Source organism: Protopterus annectens, chromosome 6.part0 (assembly GCF_019279795.1).
Source record: "Protopterus annectens isolate FY-2018-M chromosome 6.part0, PAN1.0, whole genome shotgun sequence".
NCBI classification, from domain to species: domain Eukaryota; kingdom Metazoa; phylum Chordata; order Ceratodontiformes; family Protopteridae; genus Protopterus; species Protopterus annectens.
The window spans coordinates 472,471,593-472,498,902 of NC_056737.1; the positions used below are offsets into that span (position 1 = coordinate 472,471,593).

At 43.4% G+C, this 27,310-nt stretch overlaps 1 protein-coding gene across 1 annotated transcript in view; it reads right to left on the reverse strand.

The window, feature by feature from the left end:
* The window catches only part of INO80 (INO80 complex ATPase subunit), a 2,478,170-nt gene that overhangs the window by 944,899 nt on the left and 1,505,961 nt on the right, over positions 1-27,310 (reverse strand). Inside the window, exon 17 of the mRNA XM_044074204.1 lies at positions 5,922-5,981. Within this exon, the coding sequence (XP_043930139.1) occupies positions 5,922-5,981 (60 nt within the window). The remainder of the gene's footprint in view (positions 1-5,921; positions 5,982-27,310) is intronic.

Here is a 27,310-nt window from a genome sequence, read left to right on the forward strand (position 1 = left end):
TTTAATTGACGAGAAGGATAGGCCCTTGTGGAGCATTTCTGTTAAGTAATGAAGAATATGAGGTAAGCTGGGCACCGCTGTGCCCATCCCCTGAGTCTGGCTCCAGGAACAGTATCTTTTCCACTTTTCAGCATAGGATATTTTATTACTAGGTCTCCTGGCCTCCAGAATGACATCTAGCACCTGCTTACTAAGGGATGCTATTGGGGAGCTCAAGGAATTAGCCAGGCTGCAAGGTTCATGGTTTGAAGCTGAGAATGCAGAATCTGGCCCTCCTGCTGGGACAGCAGGGAAGGGGACTGAGGAAGGTGCCATGTTTCCAGCAGTGACATACTGCGCAAGAGGGGGTACCAGTGCTGGCGTGGCCAGCCTTATGCAATCATTATTGTCCTTGGCTTGTCCTGTTTGATCTTTAGCAGAACCTTCGAGAGGAGAGGCAGAGGGGGAAAGGCATAAACCAAGAGGCTTTCCCGGTTAAAGGACAGGGCATCCACTTTCCAAGCATGAGTGTGGGAAGTACTTGAGCAGAATTTGTCCAATTGGTAGTTCTGTGGGGAGGAAAAGAGGTCTATCTCTGGAGTCCCCCATTTGTTCCTCAAGAGGTTGAATATTTTTGGTTCCAGTTTCCATACGTGTGGGTCCATGAGATTTCTGCTCAAGTCATCTGCCAGTGAATTTAGCTTGCCTGGCAGGAATTGAGCTTGTATGTGCACTTGGAAGCTCAAGGCTGTGTTCCACAGAGCCATGGCTAGTCTGCAGAGAGGGTTCCTCCCTGCTTGTTTATGTACCACATAACTGTGGTGTTGTCGGTCTTTATCAATAGTTGTCCTGGAAGAATGCAGTCTTTGAAGGCTGTCAAGGAATTCTGTACAGCTAACATTTCTTTTTGATTGATAAGCAGGTGCATCTGTCTGGGGTTCCATTTGCCCTGAATGCACTGCCCTGCCAAGTGAGCCCCCCATGCACAGTCTGATGCGTCTGTTGTTAGGGTTTGGGAGGCAGGGGATAGAGTGAAAGGGAGCCCCTTGTTGTGGTAGAAGGCCTCTGCCCACCAAAGGAACTCTGTCTTTATACAAGGAATGATAGGAATCATTAATTCCAGGTCCTGAGAATGTTGACACCATAGGCTTTTTAGATACCATTGTAGTTTCCTCATATGCAGTCTTGCATATGGAATTAGTAGTATGCAAGAGGCCATGAACCCCAGGGCTTGCAGAATTTTCCTTGCAGACAGCTGGGTCTTTGTGGCCAATAGTTTGAAGTAGGTTGTCAGATAAACTTGTTTCGCTGGAGTGAGGAAAGCCATCTGGGAAGTTGTGTTCAAGCTTGCTCCCAGGAATACAATCTGTTGGCAGGGTACTAGATGAGATTTCTTTTCGTTTATGGTGTACCCCTGAGAGGTTAGAAGTTTCTTTACAAATACCAGATGTCGTAATAGCAAGTCCTGGCTTTCTGCCTGAATCAGACAATCGTCCAAGTATAGGTTCATAGGTAGGTACTAGGCTATTGGCCCAGGGGCCTAAGTAAGCCTAGCCAACAAGGTTCCCTGGCTTATGCCACCCAACAAAGTTATTTTCATGTGCCTCTGTTGAGCAGAGCCACAGAAGTGATCCCAGGGGTGTATTTCCTATTTCCCATCCACTCATCAAGACTTTTCTTGAAGAGTGCTAATGAGGAACTTTGCTTGACATATAAGTATGGGTATATTTGAATATTTCTCTGCCTGCAAAATGCAATGGCTGGAGCTAGAGACTTTGTAAATACCCTGGGTGCAGTAGATAAGCCAAAGGGAAGTGCAGGGAACTGATAGTGCATGGAGCCTGTCCTGAAGCGTAGGCATTTCCTGCAAGATTCCCTTATTGGAATGTGCAGGTAAGCTTCCTTTAAGTCTAAGATTGCCAACCAGGCATCTTTGCCTAGCATAGGAAGCAGCTGTTGAAGTGTTAGCATCTTGAATTTTGGGATTACCAGAAAGGTGTTCAGAATAGAGAGGTCCACAACAGGACGCCAGGAGCTGTCTTTTTTGGGTACCAGGAAAAGTCTTGAATAAAAACCTTGTCCCCTTTGTTTTGCTGGGACAGGTTGAACAGCCCTGATACATAGAAGAGAGAGAACCTGCTGCTGAGCCTCCGCCCAGTGATTTGGGGGTAGGTCTGGCCTACTGTTTGGGGTTGGTAGGGAGTGGAAGTGGAATCTGTATACTTGAGAGACTATATTCAAAACCCATTTGTCCTGGGTAATGAGTTCCCAGTTTTTTGCATGCAAGGCGAGCTTTCCTCCTAAGGGAGCAGGCAGTTGAGCAGGACTTGGGAGGGTTAAGGTTAAGTCATTATGCCATTTTTCCGTAGGGGGTGGTTTACTGCTCCCTGCTTTGTAAGTGGGAGTCCCCCACTGCTTAGACCTGTGCACAGTCTGAGACTGTAACCTAGGGGGTCTGCTGTTCCTGGGTTTGGACTGAGGGGGCCTGGAAGAGACTGGAAAGGACCAGTTTTTAGAAGACCAATGTCTACTGAATCTGGGAGGCTGTACTTGTAGGAAATCTTTAACAGTTTGCATAGATTTAGCTTTTTCCTCCATCCTTTTGAGAACTTGTTCTGCTTTGTTGGCAAACAGGCAGTCTTGGTTTAAGGGAGCATCCAGTAATTTAGCTTTAACATGATCTGGCAAGTTTTGCTCCTTAGCCAAGCATGCCTTCTAAGTACAGACCCAGTGACAGCAGCCCTACAAAATGCTTCTAAAGAGTTTAAACCACATTGCAAAGTATGTTTACCAACTTGTTCAGCAGAATGCATTAAATCCTGTAATTATTTGTGTTCAGCACAGTCGGGAATCAACATAATTTTTCTGTTTAAGTAGTCCCATAATATGCTGCTGGTACTTTAACATATGAAACTGGCAATTTAAAGCCCTTATGGCCAAAGTGGCAGAAGTGTATACTTTCTTACCCCATCTGTCCAAGGCTCTAGAATCAGAAGGGGTAGGACTTTTGGCAGCAGTAGCCTTAATGCCTTTTGGTCCTTTTGAAATGGTCTCTGGATCTGCAGTAGGATTCTTGAAGAGGAACTTGTGAGAGTCAGGTGCTCTGTAATACCTGTCAGGTGTTCTAGGAGCTGGAGGTAAAGTGTCTGGGGAAAGGCTAGATTCCAAGAAAGTATCATCTACAATGTCCAGAACAGGAGGGATAGCTAAAGGCCTGTGTTGAGGAAGGAGTAAAAATTCCCTAAGCCTCTTTTTAGAATCAGAGTAATCCTGGCTTTCCCAGCGGAAATGCTCCCTAAGAGTGTGCAAGGTTTCACCAGAAAAAAAAATCTTCTGGAGGAGAAGCAGAGGGAATGGAGTCCTCTGCATCAGAATCTCATAGCTAGATAAGGGCAAATCCAGGTAATCAGAAGGAACAGAAGAATCAGATTCCTGATCAGCAGAATCAGAAGTAAAATCAGTTCTAGGTTTCGTAGAGGGGGAAGGGTGGCTTCCCCTAATTAAAGTAATAAGGTCTTCAGCCATTCTAAGCATTTGTTTTTTAGGCATATGGGCCTGAGCATGTGGTTTGGACGTCGGTTTTCTAGGAGTGGAGCGAGTTTTAGGCCTAAATGAAGAAGATGGCATCGGTTTAACATGCAAATCTGTAGGCCTAAATACACCCTCAGAAGCCGGTGCCTGCACAGTGGCTCCAGACCCATCCAAGGTAGAGACATCCGCAGGTTCCATAGTCGAAGAAGCATCTCACTGCATACTGGACTCCGAATGGGTCTCAGTAGAGGCCTGCGAATCTGAAGTGGCGGATATCAGGGGCTGCGAAAGCGCCTCACTGAGTACCAGCGGACTGGCGACTAGCTTAACGGAAGCATTGTCGGCAGTTTTGGACCTATGCGGCCTGTCTCTGTCTTTATCTTTATGTTTTTTCGGAAGATCAGTAGTCGGATGGCTTAACAAAGCCATTTCGGAGTACTGATACTGAGTAGCAAAATAATTTGCTGCAAAAATAGTCTGACGACGAATAGTTCGAGGATTAAACAAGGCAAAAACCAACAGCGAGGTATGTCGTGGTCTGGGCCTAAGCAAGGAATGCAGTACGAATGAAAATCTTTATGAGGTATTTGCTTTCCACAGGTAGGACAATTGTTAACTTTTACTGACATCGGTTGGATCAAGAAAAAGAATCCCCAATGGGGTACTTATCTTTTTATGAAGACTTCGGTTCTGAAACTCAAAAATGAAAATTTCAGGAGTCGGCCAACCGGCACTTGCAAACTGCTTCTGCTTCGGGCACCACACGGCAAGAAAGACTGATGTAATGGCATCGGCTGCATGTTTTATACCCCTGACGACCTGACATTATGGAAGAAGAGACAGCATCTGACACAGGAATCCAAGACTCTGGTATTCAGGCAAGCTGAGGGCTACCTGCAGGCAGATAACTCAAATGTGATGACTACAACAGTGAAACACGAAGAACATTCATATTTACACAATGCATGTAAAATATTTGTAATCGTTTGCTTTTTCTTTTGCAATTAAATGTGTACTCATGCCGTTAGGTAATATGTGACATTACTAAAGATGGTTTAAAAAAATACAGCTGCCAGGACTATACCTCTGACAGATTCCTCATACTCTGCTACAGCAGACAATAACGCTAACATGAGTACTTCCAGTTTAGGGCAAAGAAAGAAGTACCAAAGTATAATCAGAAAGTTCTGAGGCAAACTTGCCTACAGGAACATGTGACTGATGTCTGCTCTCTGCTTTGTTTACCTTTTAAATGGACTTTTGTACATGGAATTGATCTGTCAAAAAGTTTGCCCGTCTACATTTATTTTTATTTTATTTTATTTTTTATTTATTTTACATTTGTTAACCGGGAGAGTCCGACTGGATACATGTCCATTTTCAGCGGAGGCCCGGGGAGAAAAGCTCCAAGTACATAACAGACATATGAACATTGTTAATGCAAAAAAAGGAAGATGGTTGAGTTCTAAATACAATATAAAGATACATCACATCTTGGGAAAAAAAAAACAGCAGCAGCATATAAAAAAAAACATAGGTCAGTTACAAAGGCGAGGCGCCTTGTTAAAAAGCAGTTAAGGATAGTGAGGTAAGAGAAGGGTAAATGATAGTGGTTAATCAGGTTTGGAACAGGGACATTGCCAGAGAGTATTGAGATGGGGTTTAAGCTTTTTTTTGAATTGTAGGAGTGAGGGTTCTGAGGTGAGCATGGTCGGTAGGGAGTTCCACATTTTACCTACAAAGTTTGAGAATAGAGAATCCCCAGCAGAATTATTGGCTTTGGTAGTTTGAGCTAAGATCTTATTGGAGGAGCGTAAAGATTGCAGGTTAATATAGGGGTGAATGATGTTTTTCAGAGCTGGTGTTTTCTCTGGGTGATACAGTATCTGGTGAGCCGTTTTGGTAACCATTTGAACAGTCAGGATTCAGAGTGCCAAGTCCCATAATACGGAGATTGAATGGCCAAAAATCCAGACTTGTATTTCTTGGAATATTCATTTTTCTCAGAGGCATGATGCTTTTAGAGTTGATATATATATAAGCTCAGGGGGAGTGGGGGGTCTCACCCACTGCAAAAAAAAAAAAAAAAAAAAAACAAGATTATAGGAGAGGAGTGAAGTCTGATATTTGCTTTTCTTCTATATTTCGGGTCTTTTTTTCTGACATGCCAGCACTCCGCATTATGACTGCCAACATTTTAGCAGGAGCTTGATTTTTTTTCACTATAATTATAATAAAAACAATTAGAAATAAATTATCTTGTAAATTATATAACAAACTGTAATGCTTTGGTAACAGAAGAAAACAATACAATTTCTTTTCTATATCCACATAAATGTACAAAATAACTTGTTTTTTATTTGATAACAAAAATAAATGTACAAGAAATACTAAAAAGAAACAGTTATTACCTGGCTCCAGAATTTCCTTATAACTTTCCTGTCATGGGGATTGCCCCAGTAAGGAAGTACCTGCCGATAAAAAATGAGTAATGAAATAAGCCATGGCATTCATGCAGAGCAGTCATCACAACACATTATTAGAAAATAAAAACTTTCTTACCATGTCAGCTGATCTGTGAGTAGACCTTCCTGACTGGGTCTAAGACTGGGATTTCCTTCTTTTCTCTATCAATTCATCTGCTTTTCCCTGAAGCTCTCTCTCATTAGAGGGTATGCACCTCCACCAGCAGATGCTGTGATGTCACATTCCACATAAGGACAGTATGGTTAGCTCCTAGGCCCAATAGGTCATTCCCACACATGAGAATGCACATTCATGCAAATCAAGATAAATAATGAAAAAAAAATACTCTAAAAGCATCTTTAAAATTTTACTTTTGTGAGTTAGTGGGAATTACATCAGTAGCTGCAGAAGGAGAAGCCATCCAGACACAGCACGTTTGTGGGATGGTAGTTTGTGTCTGTGAAGGAAGGTCCCCTTACAGATGATCTAATACAGGCAAAACAAATCTGTTATAACTGGTACTGAGGACTTGTCATGGTGGATCAATGACTGAGAAGAAATTCATAAATCTTAAAGACTACTGAGAAAACAGGGGCTAGAAGACAGAGTCCTGAAGCACTGGAGCATCAAAAAAAGCCTGACTGCCATAACAGATCCAAGCAACAGTGATTGATAAAAGTATGAACTTACAACTGAAAGGTCATGGGCATGAATGCCTGCAGTGGAGGCATTTTTGAAGTAAATGTTGGAAGAAACAACATACCTAATAAATAAAAACAGCATTTCCAAATAAATGTATCACCAAATTATGGCAAAAGATTATGAAGCACTGGTGTATTAAACCAGGGTTCATGAAATGGGATGGTGCAGTGGTAGCATTGTTGCCTCACAGCAAGAGGTTCTCCGGTTCGATTCTCAGCTAGAATGCCTTCTGTGCGGAGTCTGCATGTCCTCCCTGTGTTCGTGTGGGTTTCCTCTGGGTGATCCGGTTTCCTCCCACGTTACAAAGACATGCATCTGGAGTGTTTCTCCTCAGGCCTCTGCTGAAGATTGACTTTGTTCCAAGTCGGACTGTCCCAGTTAACAAATGTTACATAAATAAATTAGCAATTGCCATTCCCTTTCTTCCTGGAGGAAAGAATGAATTTAAAGTTATGTGCTTAACATAACAACAGACCTGGATTGTCTTCACAGAATGCAGAACTAATGGCTCTGCGAGAAGAACTTCCTCTCCAGACTGCTGATATGTCACAGAAAGTAGACAAATCACAAAAATAGACCTCTATAACTAGTTCAGCAAGGAAGGTGAACAAGTATATTACTGAGGATGTAGTTACAGATCTAGAGCACTCGTTTTCGAAAATATGACTTTGGTATATGGTGCAAGGAAACCTCCACCCTCTAACTGCAGGGCAGAGTCCCAAGCTCATCTTTTTGGACAGTCTCCCTTAAGGGAACATAACTCTTAATTACACTGGCCCCAAAGACCAACCCACACCTGGTAATTACTTTTAACTTACAATGTCTTGCAAAGTTATTTAGTGAAGACTACATAGCTGTCGCACAAACATCAGCCAAGGCTGCATATGAAAAAAGGATTGGAAGGCAGACACCGCTCCAGCAGAATGAAGGGTCAGGAGGGTGGCCTAATGGTTAAGGTGTTTGCCTTACAAACACAAGGTGCAGGGTTTGAGTCTCAGTCTCACAAGGGATAATTGGATAAGCTTAAAATGGCTAGCAAGGGCAGTTAGCCTAGTACTAATCTACGAACCTATGAACCTAAGCCTTGGTTCAGTGGGCAAAGGTTTATTATACTTTGCATAGCAGAATTTGATACATCAGCTACCCACTCAGTATGAGCATTCAAACACCTTACAGCCATTTTTTTTTGTTAGAGAAGGATATGAACAGAGTATTTTCTGAATGATTTAGTTCTCTCTACACAGAATTGGAGGTGCTTATGAGTAGCCATGCACTGCAGCATTTTCTTCTATTTAGACAATAGAAGATGAACTGACAAGTTAGATTAAATGGTCATCTTTTGCATGAAAAGAGGACATTTGCAAATGGAAACTTTTATCTATATGAAGTACCAGTAATAGGGGGGTGCACAATTTCTAACTCAGAACATCTTTTAGCCAAAATAACCATAACCAGAAACAGAGCTTTCCAAGACTATATCTGCCACAAAGGTTGGCTCAAAAAACCCACACAGGAACAACTTCCTTGAGTGGAAATCTTATAAGACATGTATATTTTAGAAAAGCCTTACATACTTTCAGAGATGCTAAAGATATGAAACTGGAGCCTTGCTACACATTGTAATTAGCAGGAAGATGCACTTTAATAGAACAGCTGAGGCACTTCTCAAAAATGTGAAAGGTTGTCCAGTACTGATGGTACACTATAAGCATAAGCATCTAGGCTTTGTAATCAACCCAATGCGGAAGAGTTAACTTGCTTTTATAAGTTTTTTCCTGAAGCTAGAATATGCACTACTGTGGACATGTAGGTAGGGTCTCTGGCCGTAAGGGGAACCGAAAAAAAAATGTGGTTTGCCAAAGGGAGCTGAGCTCAGGATGTGACAGTATAATGTCTATAAGGTCCAAAGACAGAGAGGCTTCTCAACAGATGAGGTCTAAGAAAAGGGAACCAAAGTTGTTGGGGTCAAAATTAGGCTCTAACAAATTATTCTAGACTTGTGTTGCTTGACTTACTGAATGAACTCTGGAATCAGTGGAAGTGGGGAGGAAGTATACAACCCTACTAGGAGCCATTTCTGGATAACAGCATACATAAGATATTGTCCTGCGGGGGGGGGGGGCAAGTTGTTGCACCTGGCTCTGGTCAAGGAGGCAAACAGTTTACAGCCAAAATTCTTCCAAGTGATAAGTTTGGCTCCACGGTGCAGACAGATGGAGCTCTTACTGTGACCCAGGTGGTCAGAATACACTTAGCAGCTCCAGAACTGAAGCTGGTAATTATATTCTGACCACCTGGGTAGCAGTTCCAGCATTAAAGAAGCCAAGCAAGAAGGGGAAAAGATGGGAACACACACATCTTCAGGTAGTAGGAGATGGAAGGGGTTTCATATTCACTCAGGAGCATACTGGGCAGTGTGTCCTCCCTGGTGTAGACTTCAGAGACCACTACTCATGCTCAAAGTGAATGGAAATGGTCACTTGAAGGAAATTCCCTCTGAAGAAGTGAGGGAATATCCACCTCAAATGGCTCACTACAAGCCCTTTCCTATGGCTAGCCAAGTATGTGTAGTTAAGGCCAAGAAGAAAATAAGAAAAATGTGAATGGCCCCCATTAGCTGAGTAAATGATGGCCCCTCTCAGTCAACAATCACACCAGTGAAGGGGAATAAATGGGCCAACTGGCTGGGAGGGTGCTGATGGTCAACAGACAGCAGAAGTAAAAAGCTTAAAAAAATCCCTCAGTGATGGAACACATTTTGAGTGATTGATGGGTTAAGGAACCACTCACAGAATCAGCAGAGAATAACTGAGGCTGTTCCACTAAGGAGTTGGTTTCCACAACAATGTGACTGACAGTTACTGGTTGGTAGACAAAGCCAATTCTCATACCCTCAACTATTTCTCAGAAAGACAGGAAAGATCCCCTCTTGTTTTTTCTTATACCAAAACAATGCCATGTTCTCAATGTGAGAGGTTACTGCGCCATGGGGTAGACAGTCCTAGAAGAACTGGACTCTGGTAAGGAATATACTCATTCCAAGCACACTGATGTAAAAACTGGCCTCTCAGTGTGACCATACACATTGAGCTTTGAAAATGCACCTCCCCCCAAATCTAACGCAGAGAAGCCCATGATGACAGCCACTAGAGAAGTGAGGACCAGAAAGAGATTGCTCGACTTGCATTCAGTGTATTCAAACAACCATTTGGAATGTGATGCATTTTGCAGACTACAGATATTTTTATGCGCAGAGTTATGAAGTCTAAATTCACAGACCACTTTGCCCTTAACATCCAGTGATATACTCTGATGTAAAACTTTGCAAATAGTGACACAAAAATGTTCACTGCCATAATCTAATGTTCCTCTTCCCTGCTTAATTGGAATCTCTCTCTCACGGGGAGTGTATGGCAGCACCTTTTGAGATTCCCAAATTATACTTAGCCTGAATGGACATACCCAAGTCCCTAGGCTGATTCAGGCTTCATGGCTTTGTCAGGGGTAAATGACTCCTTAGATGCCAGGTCCAACGGCTGAATGAGCGCCACCATGTTATTTGGGTCCTAGGACAGAGAAGGTCCTGGGAATTCCTCTGACTCCTCAAGCCTACAGCAAGATTTTTGAGGGTGGACGTCTGAATGACTGACATAATGGATGAATGCCACTAGCTTTTAATACTTGAGATTTTCAATTATGGCATCCCTACTTCCTTTAATTGTTTTGGATTAGAGTCTTTCTGATGTCATGTAAGGCAATATTATGGTTGAGGCCTAAACAATATACACCCTTACTGTGCCTGCCATTAAAGTTAATCTGCATTTTGCAAGCTGACTCTGCTTTGCCAGCATCCCCAGACCTGTATAAGTCAATGACTGATCCAAAGCAACAGAAGTAAGAAAATCAACTTCAAGTAAGAAACACTGATATGACCTTACAACAATAAGTTCACAAAAAAAAGAATTCCTTAAGAGAAATTATTATAGTTATCTGTGCCCTTCTTCTGAACAATGGACTGCAACACAAGGGTAAGATTCCATGGACGGATAGGATTTTTGAACAGGGGTTTAACAAAAGAGGTCCTCTTAAAAATGCTTTACATAGTTTATGAAAAGCTAAGGAATTATCCCAAGAACATTATGAAATTTTGAAATCGCTGCCAATTTAATTTTAATAGTAGAAGGAGATGCTCCTGCACCAAAAACAGAGGATAGGAACTCTAAAATCTTTTTGATGGGAGCTGAAAGGGGGGGGGGGGGGGTCAGTATTCCTTTCATGGGACCAAAAGGTAAATCTCTTCAAGTAGATGGCTTATGAGAGACTAAGAGAATTCTACGAATCGGGGAGAAAAGATTAACTTGCCTGGCAATTAATGGAACTGGAGGAACCATGCTGACAGCTTGAGGTTAGGCAGGTTTGGATGTATCAAGTCCTCTGGGTGAGAGAGAAAATCAGGAGTTGGATCCAGAGTCCAGGGTCTTTATATCAGTAAAGCTAGAGAAAGGGGAACCAAATTTGTCGAGGCCAATAAGGGGCAATGAGTATCACTCTGCTCTTCAACTTGAGGGCTTTCTGTAGGAATTTTGGAATTAAAGAAACCAGGGAAAGGCATACAGAAGTCCTGGGGGCCAATTGTGCAGAAGAGCATCCCTGGGTGACTCCCCCGGTGGGGGGGATTAGGGCAAAATAGTTGCTGCACTCGTTGTTCATGGGTGAGGTGAAGAGATTGCAGCAAGGCTGGTCCCATTGACAAAAAAATTCTGTTACTTTGCGATTGAGAGACCACTTGTGAGGTAAAAAAAATAGACCTACTTAGTTTGTCTGCTATCCCACTGGAGCTCCCCGGAATATGCACTGCTATCACAAAATGGTTGGAAGAAATTGCCCACTGCCATATTCTGAGAGCTTCACGACAAAGAGGGTAAGACTTGGTTCTTCCCTGTTTGCTAACATACCAAAGTACTGACATGTCTGTTTGAATGCTCCTACAGGAAGAACAATTTGGAAAGCCTGCAATGCTAAAAGCAATGCTCTCATCTCTAGAATACTGACATGTAAACTGGCCTTGATGGTGTACCAAGTGTGTTGGACAGTCTTGTCCATATAATGCCCCCCCACCCCGTCTGGGAGGCGTCCGTGGTCACTATGGCCATGGACTGTAGTTGGACAAAGGGACGGCCTAGAAGAATGTGTTCCAAGTGCATCCATCATGCTAGATCTTTTCTGCAAAGACTTGTTTGTGTCTTTCGGCTTTTCCCGGTTAGGGGTCGCCACAGCGGAACTCCAGTCCGCTAATGATTGGCAGTTGATTTTTACGTACCGGCTTACCAGGCCTGATGCACAACCTTCAATGAAGGTACGCCCATTCACACATGTCTCCACGCAGAAGATGCTCTAGCTGAGAATCGAACCGGACAGCATCTTACTGTGAGGCGACAACGCTACTGCAGCACCACCACCGCGGATTTATCTTTTCTGCAAAGACTGATGATCGAAATTTGATCCGACATAGGCTGGTGAAGTATTGATGTGAGTATTCATTACAGAATTTTCATATGAAACCTTGCCAGGAGAACTAGAGTTATTGCAGCTGTCAATTAATCTATGTCTTGTAAGACTAGATGGACAGGTACTTTTTTTGTTGTGTTGTGTCTTTCAACCTTGTTCCTTGATTTTCAGTAATCTCAGTGGAAGAAGGGAGGCTAAGCAAGTACTCGTACTTAGCAGTGATCCTATGAATTCTAAACTATGAGTTGAAGTCAGTTGAGACTTTTCTTAATGCATAGCAATTTCTAGGTTTGACCAAGTCTGGAGAATGCAGTTGTTACTAGCAACAGATGCTGGGTCAGAGCGGTAATGAGCCAGTCATCCAAAAAATGAAACACCCAGAATCCTTGCAGTCTCAAGTGTGCTGCTACTACTGCCATGCATTTGGTGAACATCTTGGAGGCAGTGGTGAAACCAAAGGGCAGAACTCTGAACTGATAGTGACTGACTCCCAGCCCGAGGTAGAAGAACCTTCTGCAGCACTTCTCCATTTTTATGTGGTAATACACATCCAGAAAGTCTATCGAGCACATCCAGTCATCTTCTCCAAAAATGGAAGAATGGGCTGTACCAGTGACCATCCAGAATTTTGTTTGCTGAACTGATTTGTTCAGTAGGCTTGAGATCCAAAATTGGTCTCCAGTCGCTTGTCGTTTTTGGCACTGAAGAATCTTGACCAAGTTCTGGACTCTATTTGGTCTGATGGGACTTCTTGGATGACTCTTTTTTTTTTTTTTTACAGCAGTCTTTGGATATCTAGAACTGCTGGTTCCCTCTGACTAGGTGGAACATGCAGGATGCTTTTGGAAGTGGGAGGGGAAAGTGAAAAGGGAACGGCATAACCTCTGGATATAATCCTCTGCACCCAAGTATCTGATGTGATTTCTAGCCAGGCGTTTTGGTGCAGGGAAAAGCATCTCCCGACTGCCTCCACAGGAAGGCAATCAGGCCTTCAGTCAGGAACACTGACAGGATTTCTTGGAAAAGGAATCTCTGAAACCTTGATTTTGCGGGCACATCTGCTGCGTGGGTAGCATCTTCCATCAAAGTTCCCCCTCTGCCCCTAGGGGAACTTCTACCGTGTGTCCTGAAAAGACCTTCCAGATTTTTTGAGCCACATTTTTCTACCAACTCTGTGATTCCTGGAAAAAAGTTTCTGAGGAGAGGACAAATGCACACCTACACCAGAAAGAGTCTTTCTATCTTTCTCACAACTGGATAATGCTTTTCTAACCTTTGGGCCAAAGATGATCAGTCAAAGGGTTCATTGATGAATGAAAATTAAAATGGCTTCGCAAAGTCACAAAGTCCAAGTGTGTTTCCTTATGGCTATGCTTAAATTCGCTGCTCTGGTAGTCCCTTTAGCTGCTTGTACAATGAGCTGCATGGACAAATTAGATACAGACTCCATAGTAGCTGAGAGGCAACTTTGTCTTGTAATTCCTCAGAGACAGCTCCTGCCAGGGTATCTGAGAGCTCCTCGATCAGATCCCTTTGAAGCCTAGTGAAATGTGCCAGAAAATTCAAAGACCGTAATGCAAAGGTTGACGAAGCATAAATCCACTTGCCAAAACTATCCATTATCCAGGGCTCTCTGTTGGATGGATGGATACAGGAACCTTCCTCAGCTTCCTTTTTTGTGGCTGTCACCATGACCATGGCATCCACTACTAAACCTTTTGCCCAAAACTGTTTGTCTTCTAGAGGGGGATAAGATTTTGTCTGGCCTTCTAGGAATAAGTTCAATGGAGTCGTTCACCTTTCCATGCCTGCTAAGAAATTAAATAAATAGGTTCATCAGCAGACAGAGTCACCCAAGAGGTAGATGGGTGAGTGCCAGCCAAAAGCCTACAGGTATATTGATTCCCCAGGGGTAGGGTTTTGGGACTTCCAAGCACCTCTCTCTCTCAAAATTTCCAGGATGTCTCCAAAGGCGATATCATCAGGGGGTGATCTGGACGAACCTCCCTATTCATCAAAATCAGTATCTTCAGTGATGGATTCCTGAGGGGAATCTAAGTGCTTCCTCTTGCACTTTTTCTTCAGATGGACCTCATCATGGGGGGTGTTTTGGTGATGTATCAGAAGACAGAATCTGAATCTGTCTCTCCTGAGGTTTTAGCACTTGCTGTCCCAGTGGAGGATCAGGCTAGATAACTGGACTCAAGGAAAGAATGCGCTTTGAGGAGGAGGAGGTCAACTGTGTGGCTGAGGCAGCAACAGATCTCTCCATAGCTTCAAAGGCAGTATCCCCCCCTCCCGAAGAGGGAAGGGAGCCCAGAACCAAGATAGACTGCTTTGGGATTGAGACCACTCCCTACTTCAACAAGGCCGCCTCAGAGACAGAAGCCAGAGCCGAACTGACCCTAGCCAAAGCCCCAAGGTGCAGGGACAGGTCCAAAAAAAAAATGGAGTCGACTCCTGTCCCTCGGGGCTGACCATTTAGATATGGCACCAGGTCATCTCTGGGTCCAACAAAGCCAAAGAATTCAGAGCTCGAATCAGTACTGAAGCAGCAGAGACTGTAGGAACTGATGCAGCTGATGCCGGACAACTCGAAGCTGTAATCTCCAAGACCTCGGAGGAGGTTGGAGGAGTAGTCAAAGGGGTGAAAAATGTTTGGCACCCAAAGGAGTTGAAATGGAATGAATAAAGGACACTGAGGGAGACCTGGGTCTATGCAAAAATACTTCAGGTAATTCCCCAGCAAATGGATCAATGGAAGGACAATAGTGAAATTTAGGCTCTTGCCAACTAGAAATACTCCAAGCCAAATCTGTTAGCACTGACGAAATGTTCAGAGTTTTTAGCCTTTGGAACCAAGCTAGGAGTTTGAATCTGCGGCAAAGCCCTCGGTGTTGAAGATTTAGAAGCAATACAGGGTGTCAATGCCAACACTTCAGAATCAACTTCCATAGGAGCCAAAGAGCTTTTTGGCACCAAGGATTTAATCCGTTTGACTGTCTGTGCCACTGGAGAAGATGGCATAGACATGCTTCTTTTCTTGGTCTTCCTAGAGGAACAGGAAAAAGAGGAAGTAGACGAGATATCAGTTTTGCTTTTTTCCAGCAGATATGACTTCACTGAAGGCAGTCGGGATTAAACCTTATAAAATAAGCTTTTTTTTTTCTCTCTCTATTAAAGATCTGTGCCATGACATATACTGCAACCTTCTTGCAGATGGTGTGGTCCCAAGCAGTGAACACACAAAGCATCTATGTCAAGGAGGGAATTCTGTGGCCATACTGCTGGCACTTCCTAAAACCAGAGGGGCCTTTAGGTTTTTCAGCCACATTAAGCAAAGAAAAATGTTCACACATACCACACAGGCACACGACAGAAGGTGGAGGAATCACACAAGAAGATCAAGCATTTGTAACCTATAAAAATAAAGGAGAGATTTTTTTTGTGGAACTGTAAGGAAAGGGTAGCATACACCAAAGTGTGTGGAAAAGGAGAGCTACCTAACAGCAATGGTAGAAGAAGAGGTACACAAAGTGCATGGGAAAGGGAAATTTACCAACAATGGCAATTAAGAGCTACACAAGTAAAGTGTAGGGCAAAATAAAGTAGTGTTGAAGAAAAGCCTAAGTAATAAGAAAAATTGTTTTACTTAGCTCAAGAGTGTAGCAGAATGTGTCTGTCCAGGAAGACGGCAAACGAGATCTGAGGTAACTAGGAGAGATGCATTTTGGGTAGGGTTGAAGCACGGGAGTTTTTGGCCTGAGTAAGCTGTAGAATTGGCTGAGACAGTTCCGATTCTCAGAAACAAACCCTCTGACAAGGATAAAATGAAGAATGACAACTTCATATCAACCATTTGGAATGCGTTTTGCAGACTATGGAAATTTTTGTGTATAGAGTTATGCGGTCTAAATTCACAGACCACTTCACTCTTAGCATACAGTGACATACTCTGATGTAAAACTTTGCAAACAATTACACAAAAATATTCACTTCCATAATCTAATGTCCTCTTCCCTGCTTAATTAGAATATGTCTCTCACTGGCAATTCAGTAGTCACCTTTTGAGATTCCCAAATTATGCTTTGTCTAAATGGATATACCTAAGTCCCTGGGGCTCCTCAAGCCTACAGCAAGATTTTTGAGGGTGGACATCTGAATGACTACTGTATAACATAATGGATAAATGCCACTAGCTTTTAATGCTCGAGATGTTCAATGATGGCATCTCTCCTTCCTTTCATTGTTTTGGCTTAGATTCTTTCAGATGTCATATAAGGCAACATCATGGTCAAGGCCTAAATAATATACACCCTTACCATACCTGCTATTAAAGTTAATCTGCATTTTGCAAGCTGACTCTGCTTTGCCAGCATCTCCAGACCTCTATAAGGCAATGACTGATCCAAAGCAGCAGAAGTAAGAAAAGCAACTTCAAGCAAGAGACATTGATACAACCCTTACAACAATAAGCTCACAAAAAATGAAGTCACCTGTGCCCTTCTTCTCATGACTTTCATGACTTGGTCTGACAGACTAAGCAAGCATATGCATCACATCAAAAAGAATGAGAAAACTGAAGATGGCAGACCATATGTCTGCATTTACACCACAATGCAGAAATGTAAGGTCGGCACAGGAAAGAAGGGTATGAGCTATGAAATTTTGACCATTCAGAATTTCCTCAAAGGAGACATCCTCTAGATGAGCCTCAAGAAAAGGAATCCTCTTCAACTGTATCTATACCTCTCAACCTCTTAACAAAAGGAATCTGGACAATGCCTGATATAATGGGGTGACAAACACTCAAAAATAGGGAAACATTTTAAATATTGCTCTTATATAGTTAGAAAGTTGCTAAAAATAACAGGATTGGTGTTAGCATGCATTTTCTGAAGAATATGAAGTCTGAAACGCAAATTCATGCCATTATTTAGTGGCTTTAATCCTTTGATTATCCCAGTGATTTGTCAACAACCCCCCCCCCCCCCACACACACACACACACACAAAATTTATGAGGAAAAGCCCAAAATATGAGGCAAAAATCTGGACATTCCACGAAAATCTGTACAATTGAGAGGTATGACTGTATGATAACAGATTTGTGTGTGATACACAAGACCCTCTTCCTCCCCAGTATTAGAAAGACAATAACTAAGGGAAGAGATCATGTCTCTTTCACTAATAGAAGCCATATTGGAGGCAGACCACTCTCCTGACAAATGCAAGGGAATAAGAACCCTCCACCACATAGTCCTTGTCAAAGCACTGATAAAAACTGCTGGAGCCGAAACAAACATCAATAGAACAGACACCCCTGGGACACATATCAGGCCTAAAGGGGTAAAAGATGAAAACTAGCTAACTGTAGCACATTTACATAGAAAAAGAACAAGCCATGTCCTAGTGGTACAATCCATGAAAGAAGCATGGTCTCTGAAGGCATGCACCTTTAACTGGCTCTCTGCAGGTGGCTGGAAATAATGTCTGGCTGAGACACATCAGACAAATCTGTTGAGACTGGGAGATCTGTGATGTCAATATCCTGCCTGGTGCCCTGCACAGTTCTACAGCAGCAGAGAGACAAAAGAGAGATTTTGGAGTGATTAAGTATAATTTTTCTGCATTTTCTTGCTGCCTTTAGCTAATTCTGCCTAAAACGCCAATTTTTTAGAGTTTTTGTGATTTAAAAAGCTTGTTTCAGTTACATATTGTACTTATTTTACTGCCTGCACTTTGTTTAACAAAGTCGTTTTTGTGTTTAAATTACCTGTTTAACTGTTGCAGGCTACACACTCAAGTGTGATAACCATTTCGGTGCACTTAAAGTGTTTTTTTAACTGTATCTGCTTTATTTTCTGAAAAAAACAAAAAATATATACTTATTTTCCCACCTTTCTAAGCTAGTATAGTCCAGTTTTCAGGGTATTGTTGAATTCAGGGCTGTGCTACAAGTTTCGGTGTTTGCCCATACCTTATTTGGATAGAAGGAAGTTTTTCTGTTCATCTGTGAGAGAGGGGAGCTTTGAGCAGCCTATCTGTCCCTGGAGGAGTGGTTTCAGCCCAGAGATTAGTAGTTTGTTGGCAATTTTGGGTTATTTTCTACCTCTTTCATTTCCCTGCTATAAAACCCACATTAGCGCAGTTTTGCGTGCCGGGCAGAGCCGGTTAGCTAGGTTATAACTATTCCTGCTCCAAAGTCTACTCTTCAATTTTTCCCTTGGAACTAGACAAGCTTTCAACTTAAGCACTCAAACCATTCACTTCTCAGCCCGGCACTTGCTCAAAACTCATAGCAAGCACTAATAAACCTTAGCACTAGACTCCCCCATACTGTAGAGAAGGACAAGGCTCTCTATTCGACCTTACCAGCCAATCAGTAAAACAGCTCACTGTACCTATCCAGGCATGTCCAAAGGGTAGTTTCAAGTGTACTCTCTGGTCCAACTGGTGAATCTGGGCATTTTGAGGCAATGTTACAACTGCCTCATGTACACAGACAACCCTCTCCTCCTACCACCAAACACTAATACATGCGAGAGATGCAGTTATACAGCCAAACTGGAGGCCAAGCTCTCTCAACCCAAAGACTGGACCAGACAGTCAAGAGGAGAAGGGAATTACTTGCATCTCACCACCATTCTCACAAAGACCTATGAAACCAGCACTGGCAAAAAGCACACATAAATACACAAAAACATATTCAGAGGCACTAAATAAAAATCTACAAAAGCAACAGAGGCCTCCAAAGCAGACATCCAAGCAACTTCCACCCCCAACACAAACCATGAAACACATACTTCACAAAACCAGTGTGCCACGCAATCACAGCCCTTAAGGCAAAATAACATACCCAACACACTAGTAATAGGTAGCTCTATAGTCAGGCACACTGATGTCCCACTCACTAAGCTGAACAAGGAGAAGGTTACTATTAGCTGCCTGTCGGGTGCCAGGATCCACCACATAACACAAGCACTCAGGTCACTCCAGAACAAGTACAACTATGACTCTGTCATTGTCCATGTTGGTGTGAATGACCTGAGCCGTAACTCCCTGGACTACATGAAGAGAGTCATGGAAGAGCTCTCTGATCATGTAGCCCAGGCCGGTATGACCCTGACCCTGAGTAGCATCCTGCCCTCACCAAGAATGATACCACAGTATAAAGAAAAAAATTATCAATTTCAACAATTGGCTAAGCTTCTGGTGTCATTCAAAGGGGATCCAGAGTCTGTCAGCCTGGGGTGACATGCTCGACAAGCCACGCTGCTTCGCTAGAGACGGCTTGCACCTGTCACCCTTATACGGGCCAAGGCTCTTGTCACCCCCATAGTGCCTTTTTTAGGAAAGGCTCAAAAGACAAACCCACTGCCGTAAATAGCACAAGTAACAAAAAAACGAGGGTAATGCTATTAATGCCAGAAGTCTGAACTGCAAAATGCACACACTCGAGGCACTCCTCAGTATGGAGAAAATCGATATATGTGCAGTAACAGAAACCTGGTTTAAGGCTCCAGAGAGCACCCCAGCACTACGAGGCTACAACTCAAACCATACATTTTGGCCAAAAAAATCTGGACTGAAATAGAAAAGGCGAGGGCGTATCTATATTCATAAAGGATACCCACACCTCCAGGTTAGTGGCACAGTACGATACTTCAGAGATCATCCACATGCAACAAACAATGGGCAGAACTGCAATTCAAATTGTAGCTTGCTACAGATCACCTACCATGTCCCAGGACCCCCATTCTGCATTTCTGGAAACACTGGGAAACATAAAGGTCCTACTAAACACCCTGATATTGGGTGATTTCAATTACCCAAACATTAACTGGGAGAACTACTTAAGTACTAACTCCCTTGCCCAACATTTCCTAGAATTTATAAAGTCAAACACTCTGGATCAACTGGTCAACACCCCCACTAGAGGTGACAAAATACTGGACCTGGTCATCACCAACATGGGTGACCAGTGTTCCACACTGGAGGTCAACCCCTCGCTGGTTAGATCTGACCATAAACTAATCACTCTGGATATCCGCATTCCACCCACACCCCCGGTCAAAGAAACCACCGTGAAAAATTTTCAAAAGCAAACTTCATGTTACTTAAGACCGAGGTGGAAAGATTCAAATCCCCCATGCTAAAGGATAATGGTGCCCAAGCTGCAAAATCCTTTACTAATGCACTCTATGGGCACCTACAAGAATGCATGGATCGTGCTGTTCCAAGCAAAACCAAGACTTACTGCTCCAAGAAAAGGAAACCAGTCTGGTGGACTCCTGCCATAAACAAGCTATACAACAGAAGGAGGAAACTAGTACAGAAAAGAGTAAAATCCCAAGAGGGGAAGACATCCCTGATCAGTATCAGCAAAAAACTACAATCCCTCATGAAATCATCCAAGGCTAGCTTCGAAAGAAAAATTGCCAAGGACTCAACCACAAGGCATTCTTTAGCTATGTCAAGAACCTAAGTGGCAATTCCTAGATCTGCTCAGTGTTAGTGCAGAATGGCACAAAATACACTGAACCGACCGATATCGCCAACATCCTGGCAGACAGGTTCAGTGCAAACTTCACCCCCCCTCTCACCCCCAAAAGGGCCCATAACCATACCAGAAGAACGTAGTGCCCCTGAAATCAGAGACACTCAGGTTTTAAACAGCCTTCTCTAAAGCCAAAAACACAGCATCAATGGGACCGGATGGTATCCCAGGCTGCGTCCTACATGACCTCAAATATGAACTAACACCTCACCTAAACACACTGTTCAAACTTAGCCTCTCCACAGGCTATGTGCCCATAGAGTGGCGCACAGCAATGGTTATTCTGCTTCACAAAGGTGAAGCCACAACAGATCCCGGGAACTATCGCCCTATAAGCCTGACTAGCTTGGTCTGCAAGGCTATGTAGCGCATCATCATGGATCTCATTAACAGAGACATTGGGAATCTCCAAACACTGGACCCTACCCAGTTCGGCTTTGTTAAGGGCAGATCATGCCTCCTAAACCTGGTGGACTTCCTTCAGACAAGGCTTTTATTTTGTGAGATCTATGAAGCAGGCTTTACTGTTTAAATAAAATGTGCCCACACACCTAACACACTTGAAGGTTTTGACTATGACTGCAAAAACAGAGTGAAAATACTTCAATGGTATCTGTCAGCCACAAACAAACTTGCATGAGATCATTCCCAGGGATGTTACTGACTTCAGAAATGTCATCAAAACCACAGGGAAAAACAGCAGTGATATTAAAAACAAAACAAAAACCTCAAAAAAATGCAGGAGAGCTCCCACCCCTGGGTACTTTAATAGCTCTGAAACTTGTCTGGATGAAGTGTTGGACAGACTTTTTAATAGCTTGATGTGGCAAGAAAGAACTTAAGAACATGTGAGCTAAACTCTCCTTTGTATCACGTATCATGTGGACATATGTGAAGTGTGCAGTCATGTCAAGAATGTCAGATGCTAAAAGTCAAGCCAGATGGTCAGATGCTCAGTGATAGCAAAGTTTCTACTCATTAAAATAATACTGCAGCAGAGACTATGACAAACATCACATCTGATCAGAGAAGCGAATGCAGCCAGCTCCATGCAGATTGGCAGAGTTTGAAGCTCTGTGGCCTGCAAATAGAACCAAGATGCTCTCTTCCAAAAAAGGAAGCCAATATAGTGGTCCCCTGCCATAAACAAACTATACAACAGAAGGAAGAAACTGTTGCAGAAAAGAGGAAAATATCAGGATGCAAAAAAGTAGTTGTGTACACTTACCATAAATATAAATGTTTGAGTGTATTGACTGTTGCAGTCATTACATTTGAGTTATCTGCCTGCGGGTAGCCCTCAGCCAGCCTGAATACCAAAGTCTTGGATTTCTGCATTGGATGCTGTCGCTTCTTCCATGACGTCAGGTCGTCAGGGGTATAAAACATGCAGCCGATGCCATTACATCAGTTTTTCTTGCCCCAGATGTCAGGTGCCCCCACAATGGGAAGCAATTATATGTTATGGTACCCCTCCAACAAAAAGCAAATACACCAGAAAGCTCAAATACACCAAACAAGAAGGAAAGGTAGAGCCAAAAGAAGTCAGGTGGCTGGAGGGAGGGTAACCAGGACTGCAACAGTGAATACACTCAAACATCTACATTTATGGTAAGTGTAACACAACTGTACTATGTTCTTCATGTTTCACTGTTGCAATCATTACATTTGGGTAGATTCCCAAAGCTAAGGAAGGGAGGAGGACGTTATTGAGAATTAGGACCAGCTATTAAGCCCTGCAATACTGCAGCGGCAAAACCAGCTCTGGATTTAGAAAAAATAGGCATGTGGAAATGCTTGGTGACGGTATGAACAGAGCTCCAGGTAGCAGCTTCTAGGATGTCCCTGGTAGGGACCCCTCTGAGAAAGGCTGTAGAGGTAGATGCAGCCCTGGTGGAATGTGATCTTATCCCCTGTGGGGTAGGTTTTCCATGGTGCTTATAGCAGAAATGAATGCAATGGGCTATCCATTTAGAAATGGTTTACTTTGAAATGGCCTTCCCCTCTGCCCCTGCAGCAAAGCCAACTAGCAGCTGTTCAGATTTTCTGAGAGGCTTAGTCCTGTCCAAATAAAATCTAAGTTGTCTGTGCACATCCAAAGAGATCAGAATTCGTTCTCATTTGTTTTGTAGATTAGGGAAAAAAGTAGGCAAATGAATGGACTGATTTAGGGCCACACTAGACACCATCTTGGGCATAAAGGAAGGATTGGTCCTGAGGGGAAACCCTGTCGGCATGGAAGATGATGAAAGGCTCCACTGCCACGAGGACCTTTAATTCAGACACTCTTCTTGCTGAAGTGATGGCTAGAAGGAAGGCTGTTTTCCAAGAAAGGAATTTCAACTCTGCAGTTGCAGCTGGTTCAAATGGAGGGAGAGTGAGCTTTTCCAATAGAAAGTTAAGATCCCAGGCTGGAGTAGGGGCTCGCCTAGGGGGTCTTAAAATTTTAGCCTCTCTGAGGAATTGCTTTAACAGGAGGTGAGAGAAGAGGGGAGGTTCAGTATTATAATGTGCTAAAATTGCAGAGGCATGAATTTTAATTGACGAGAAGGATAGGCCCTTGTGGAGCATTTCTGTTAAGCACTGAAGAATATGAGGTAAACTGGGCACTGTAGTACCCATACCCTGGGTCTGGCTCCAGGAACAGTATCTTTTCCACTTTTCAGCATAGGATTTTCTAGTACTATGTCTCCTTGCTTCCAGAATGACCTCTAGTGCCTGCTTACTGAGGGATGCTATTGGAGAGCTCAAGGAATTACCCAGGCTGCAAGGTTCAGGGTTTGAAGCTTAGGGTGCAGAATGTGGCCCGCCTGCTGGAACAGCAAGGAAGGTGTCTGAGGTAGGTGCCATGGATCCCGCAGTATCATTCTGCGCAAGAAGGGGTACCAATGCTAGTGAGGCCAGTCTGGTGCAATAAGAATTGACCTTGGTTTGTACTGTTTGATCTTTAGCAGAACCTTCGAGAGGAGAGGCAGAGGGGGAAAGGCATAAACCAAGAGGCTTTCCCAGGTAAAGGCCAGGCCATCCACTTTCCAAGCTTGAGTGTGGGGAGTCCTTGTGCAGAATATGTCCAATTGGTAGTTCTGTGGGGAGACAAACAGTCTATCTCTGGAGTCCCACATTTGTTCCTCAAGAGGTTGAATATTTTTGGTTCCAGTTTCCATCAGTGTGAGTCCATGAAATTTCTGCTTAGGTCGTCTGCCAGTGAATTTAGTTTGCCTGGCAGGAATTGAGCTTGTAGGTACATTTGGTAGCTCAAGGCTGTGTTCTACAGAGCCATGGCTAGTCTGCAGAGAGGGTACGAGTGGATTCCCCCTGCTTGTTTATGTAACACATAACTGTGGTGGTGTCTTTCTTTACCAATAATTGTCCTGGAAAGATGTGGTCCTTGAAGGCTGTTAGGGAATTCTGTAGAGCTAACATTTGTTTTTGGTTGATATGCAGGTGCATCTGACTGGGGTTCCATGTGCCCTGAATGCACTGCCCTGCCAAGTGAGCCCCCCATGCATAGTCTGATGTGCCTGAAGTCAGGGTTTAGGCAGCAGGAGGTAGATTGAAAGGGAGACCCTTGTTGAGGTGGCAGGCCTCTTCCCACCAAAGGAACTCTGTCTTTATACAAAGGAATGATAGGAATCATTGATTCCAGGTCCTGTGAATGTTGATACCATAGGCTTTTTAGATACCACTGTAGTTTCCTCATATGCAGTCTTGCATATGGAATTAGTAGAATGCAAGAGGCCATGAACCCCAGGGCTTGCAGGATTTTCCTTGCAGATAGCTGGGTCTTTGTGGCCAGTAGTTTGAAGTAGGCTGTCAAATAAACTTGTTTCTCTGGCATGAGGTAAGCCATCTGGGAAGTTGTGTTCAAGCTTGCTCCCAGGAATACAATCTGTTGGCAGGGTACTAGATGAGATTTCTTTTTGTTTATGGTGTACCCCAGAGAGGTTAGAAGTTTCTTTACAAATGCCAGATGTTTTAATAGCATGTCCTGGCTTTCTGTCTGTATCAGACAATCGGCCAGGTATGGGTATATTTGAATATTTCTCTGCCTGCAAAACACAATGGCTGGAGCTAGACACTTTGTGAATACCCTGGGTGCAGTAGATAAGCCAAAGGGAAGTGCAGAGAACTGATAGTGCATGAAGCCTGGCTCTGCAGAGTAGCTATTTCCTGCAAGATTCTCTTATTGGAATGTGCAGGTAAGCTTCCTTTAAATCTAAGGTTGCCAACCAGGCATCTTTGCCTAGCATAGGAAGCAGCTGTTGAAGTGTTAGCATTTTGAATCTTGGGATTACCAAAAAGGTGTTTAGAATAGAGAGGTCCAGGATAGGATGCCAGGAGTTGTCTTTTCTGGGTACCAGGAAAAGTCTTGAGTAAAAACCTTGTCGCCTTTCTTCTGCTGGGACAGGTTGAATAGCCCTAATACTTAGAAGAGAGAGACTCTGCTGTTGAGTCTCTGCCTACTGATTAGGGGGTAGGTCTGGCCAACCGTTTGGAGTTGGTAAGGTATGGAAGTGGAATCTGTATATCATTGGAAAACTATATTTAAAACCCATTTGTTCTGGGTAATGAGTTCCCAGTTTTTAGCATGCAGGTCGAGCTTTCCCCCTAAGGGAGCAGGCAGTTGAGCAGGGCTTGGAAGGGTTAAGGTTAAGTCATTGTGACATTTTTCCATAGGGGGGTGTCTTACTACTTCCAGCTTTAGAAGTGGGACCCCCCCCCCACTGCTTAGGCCTATGTGTACCTTGGGAATGTAGCCTAGGTGGTCTGCTGTTCCTGAGTTTGGACTGAGAAAGTCTGGAAGAGACTGGAAAGGACCAATTCTTAGAAGGCCAATGACTACTAAATCTGGGAGGCTGTACTTGCAGGAAATCTTTAACAGTTTGCATAGATTTAGCTTTTTCCTCCATCATTTTAAGGACTTCTTCTGCTTTGTTGCCAAACAGGCGGTCTTGGTTTAAGGGAGCATCCAGTAATTTAGCTTTAACATGATCTGGCAAGTTTTGCTACTTAAGCCAAGCATGCTTTCTAAGTGCAGACCCAGTGACAGCAGCCCTGCAAGATGCTTCTAAAGAGTTAAAACCACATTGCAAAGTATGTTTACCAACTTGTTCAGCAGAATGCATTAAATCCTGTAATTCTTTATGTTCAGCACAGTCAGGAATCAACATCATTTTCTGTTTAAGTAGTCCCATAATATGCTGCTGATACTTTAACATATGTGAGCGGCAATTTAAGGCCCTAATGGCCAAAGTAGCAGAAGTGTATACCTTCTTACTCCATCTGTCCCAAGGCCCTGGAATCTCTATCAGAGGGGGTAGGGTTTTGGGCAGCAGTAGCCTTAATGCCTTTTGGTCCTTGAGAAATGGTCTCTGGATCCGTAGTAGGATTCTTGAAGAGGAACTTGTGAGAGTCAGGTACTCTGTAATACCTGTCAGGTTTTCTGGGAGCTGGAGGTAAAGTGTCTGCATCCAGGCTAGATTCCAAGAAGGCATAATCTACAATGTCCAGAACAGGAGGGATAGCTAAAGGCCTGTGTTGAGTAAGGAGCAAAAATTCCTTAAGCCTCTTTTTGGAGTCAGCGGAAATGCTCCCTAAGAGTGTGCAAGGTTTCACCAAAAGAAAAATCCTCTGGATGGGGAAGCAAAGGGAATGGAATCCTCTGCATCAGAAGCAAAGGGAATGGAATCTTCTGCATCAGAATCCTCATAGGTAGATAAGGGCAAATCCTGGTAATCAAAAGAAACAGAAATTTCAGAATCCTGATCAGAAGAATCAGAAGGAAAATCAGTTCTAGGTCTCCTAGAGAGGGAAGGCCATTCTAAGCATTTGTTTTTTAGGCATATGGGCCTGACCATGCGGTTTGGACATTGGTTTTCTAGGTGTGGGTCGAGTTTTAGGCCTTGACGAAGAAGATGGCATCGGTTTGAAATGCAAATCTGTAGGCCTGAATACACCCTCAGAAGCCGGTGTCTGCACAGCGGCTCTGGACCCATCCAAGGAAGAGACATCCGCAGGTTCCATAGTCAAAGAAGCATCTCGTGGCATACCGGACTCCGAATGGGTCTCAGTAGAGGCCTACGAATCTGAAGTAGCGGGTATCAGGGGCTGCAAAAGCGCCTCACTGAGTACCGGCAAACTGGCGACTAGCTTAACGGAACTGTCGTCGGCAGTTTTGGACCTGTGAGGTTTGCCTCTGTCTTTATCTTTACATTTTTTTCCGGAATATCGGTAGTCGGATAGCTTACCGAAGCAATTTCTGGATAGTTAAACCAAGTACCAAAATAATTTGCTGCGAAAATAGACCGACGACAAATTATTCGGGGGTTGGATAAGGCACAGAACAGACAGCGAGGGACATCGTGGTCTGGGCCTAAGCAAGGAATGCAGTATGAATGAAAATCGTTATGAGGTATTTGCTTTCCACAGGTAAGACAGCTGTTAACCTTTACTGACTTTGGTTAAGAGCAAGAAAAAGAATCCCCAATGGGGTACTTAACTTTTTTCGAAGACTTTGGTTCTGAAACTCGAAAATGAAAATTTCAGGAGTTGGCCGACCGGCACT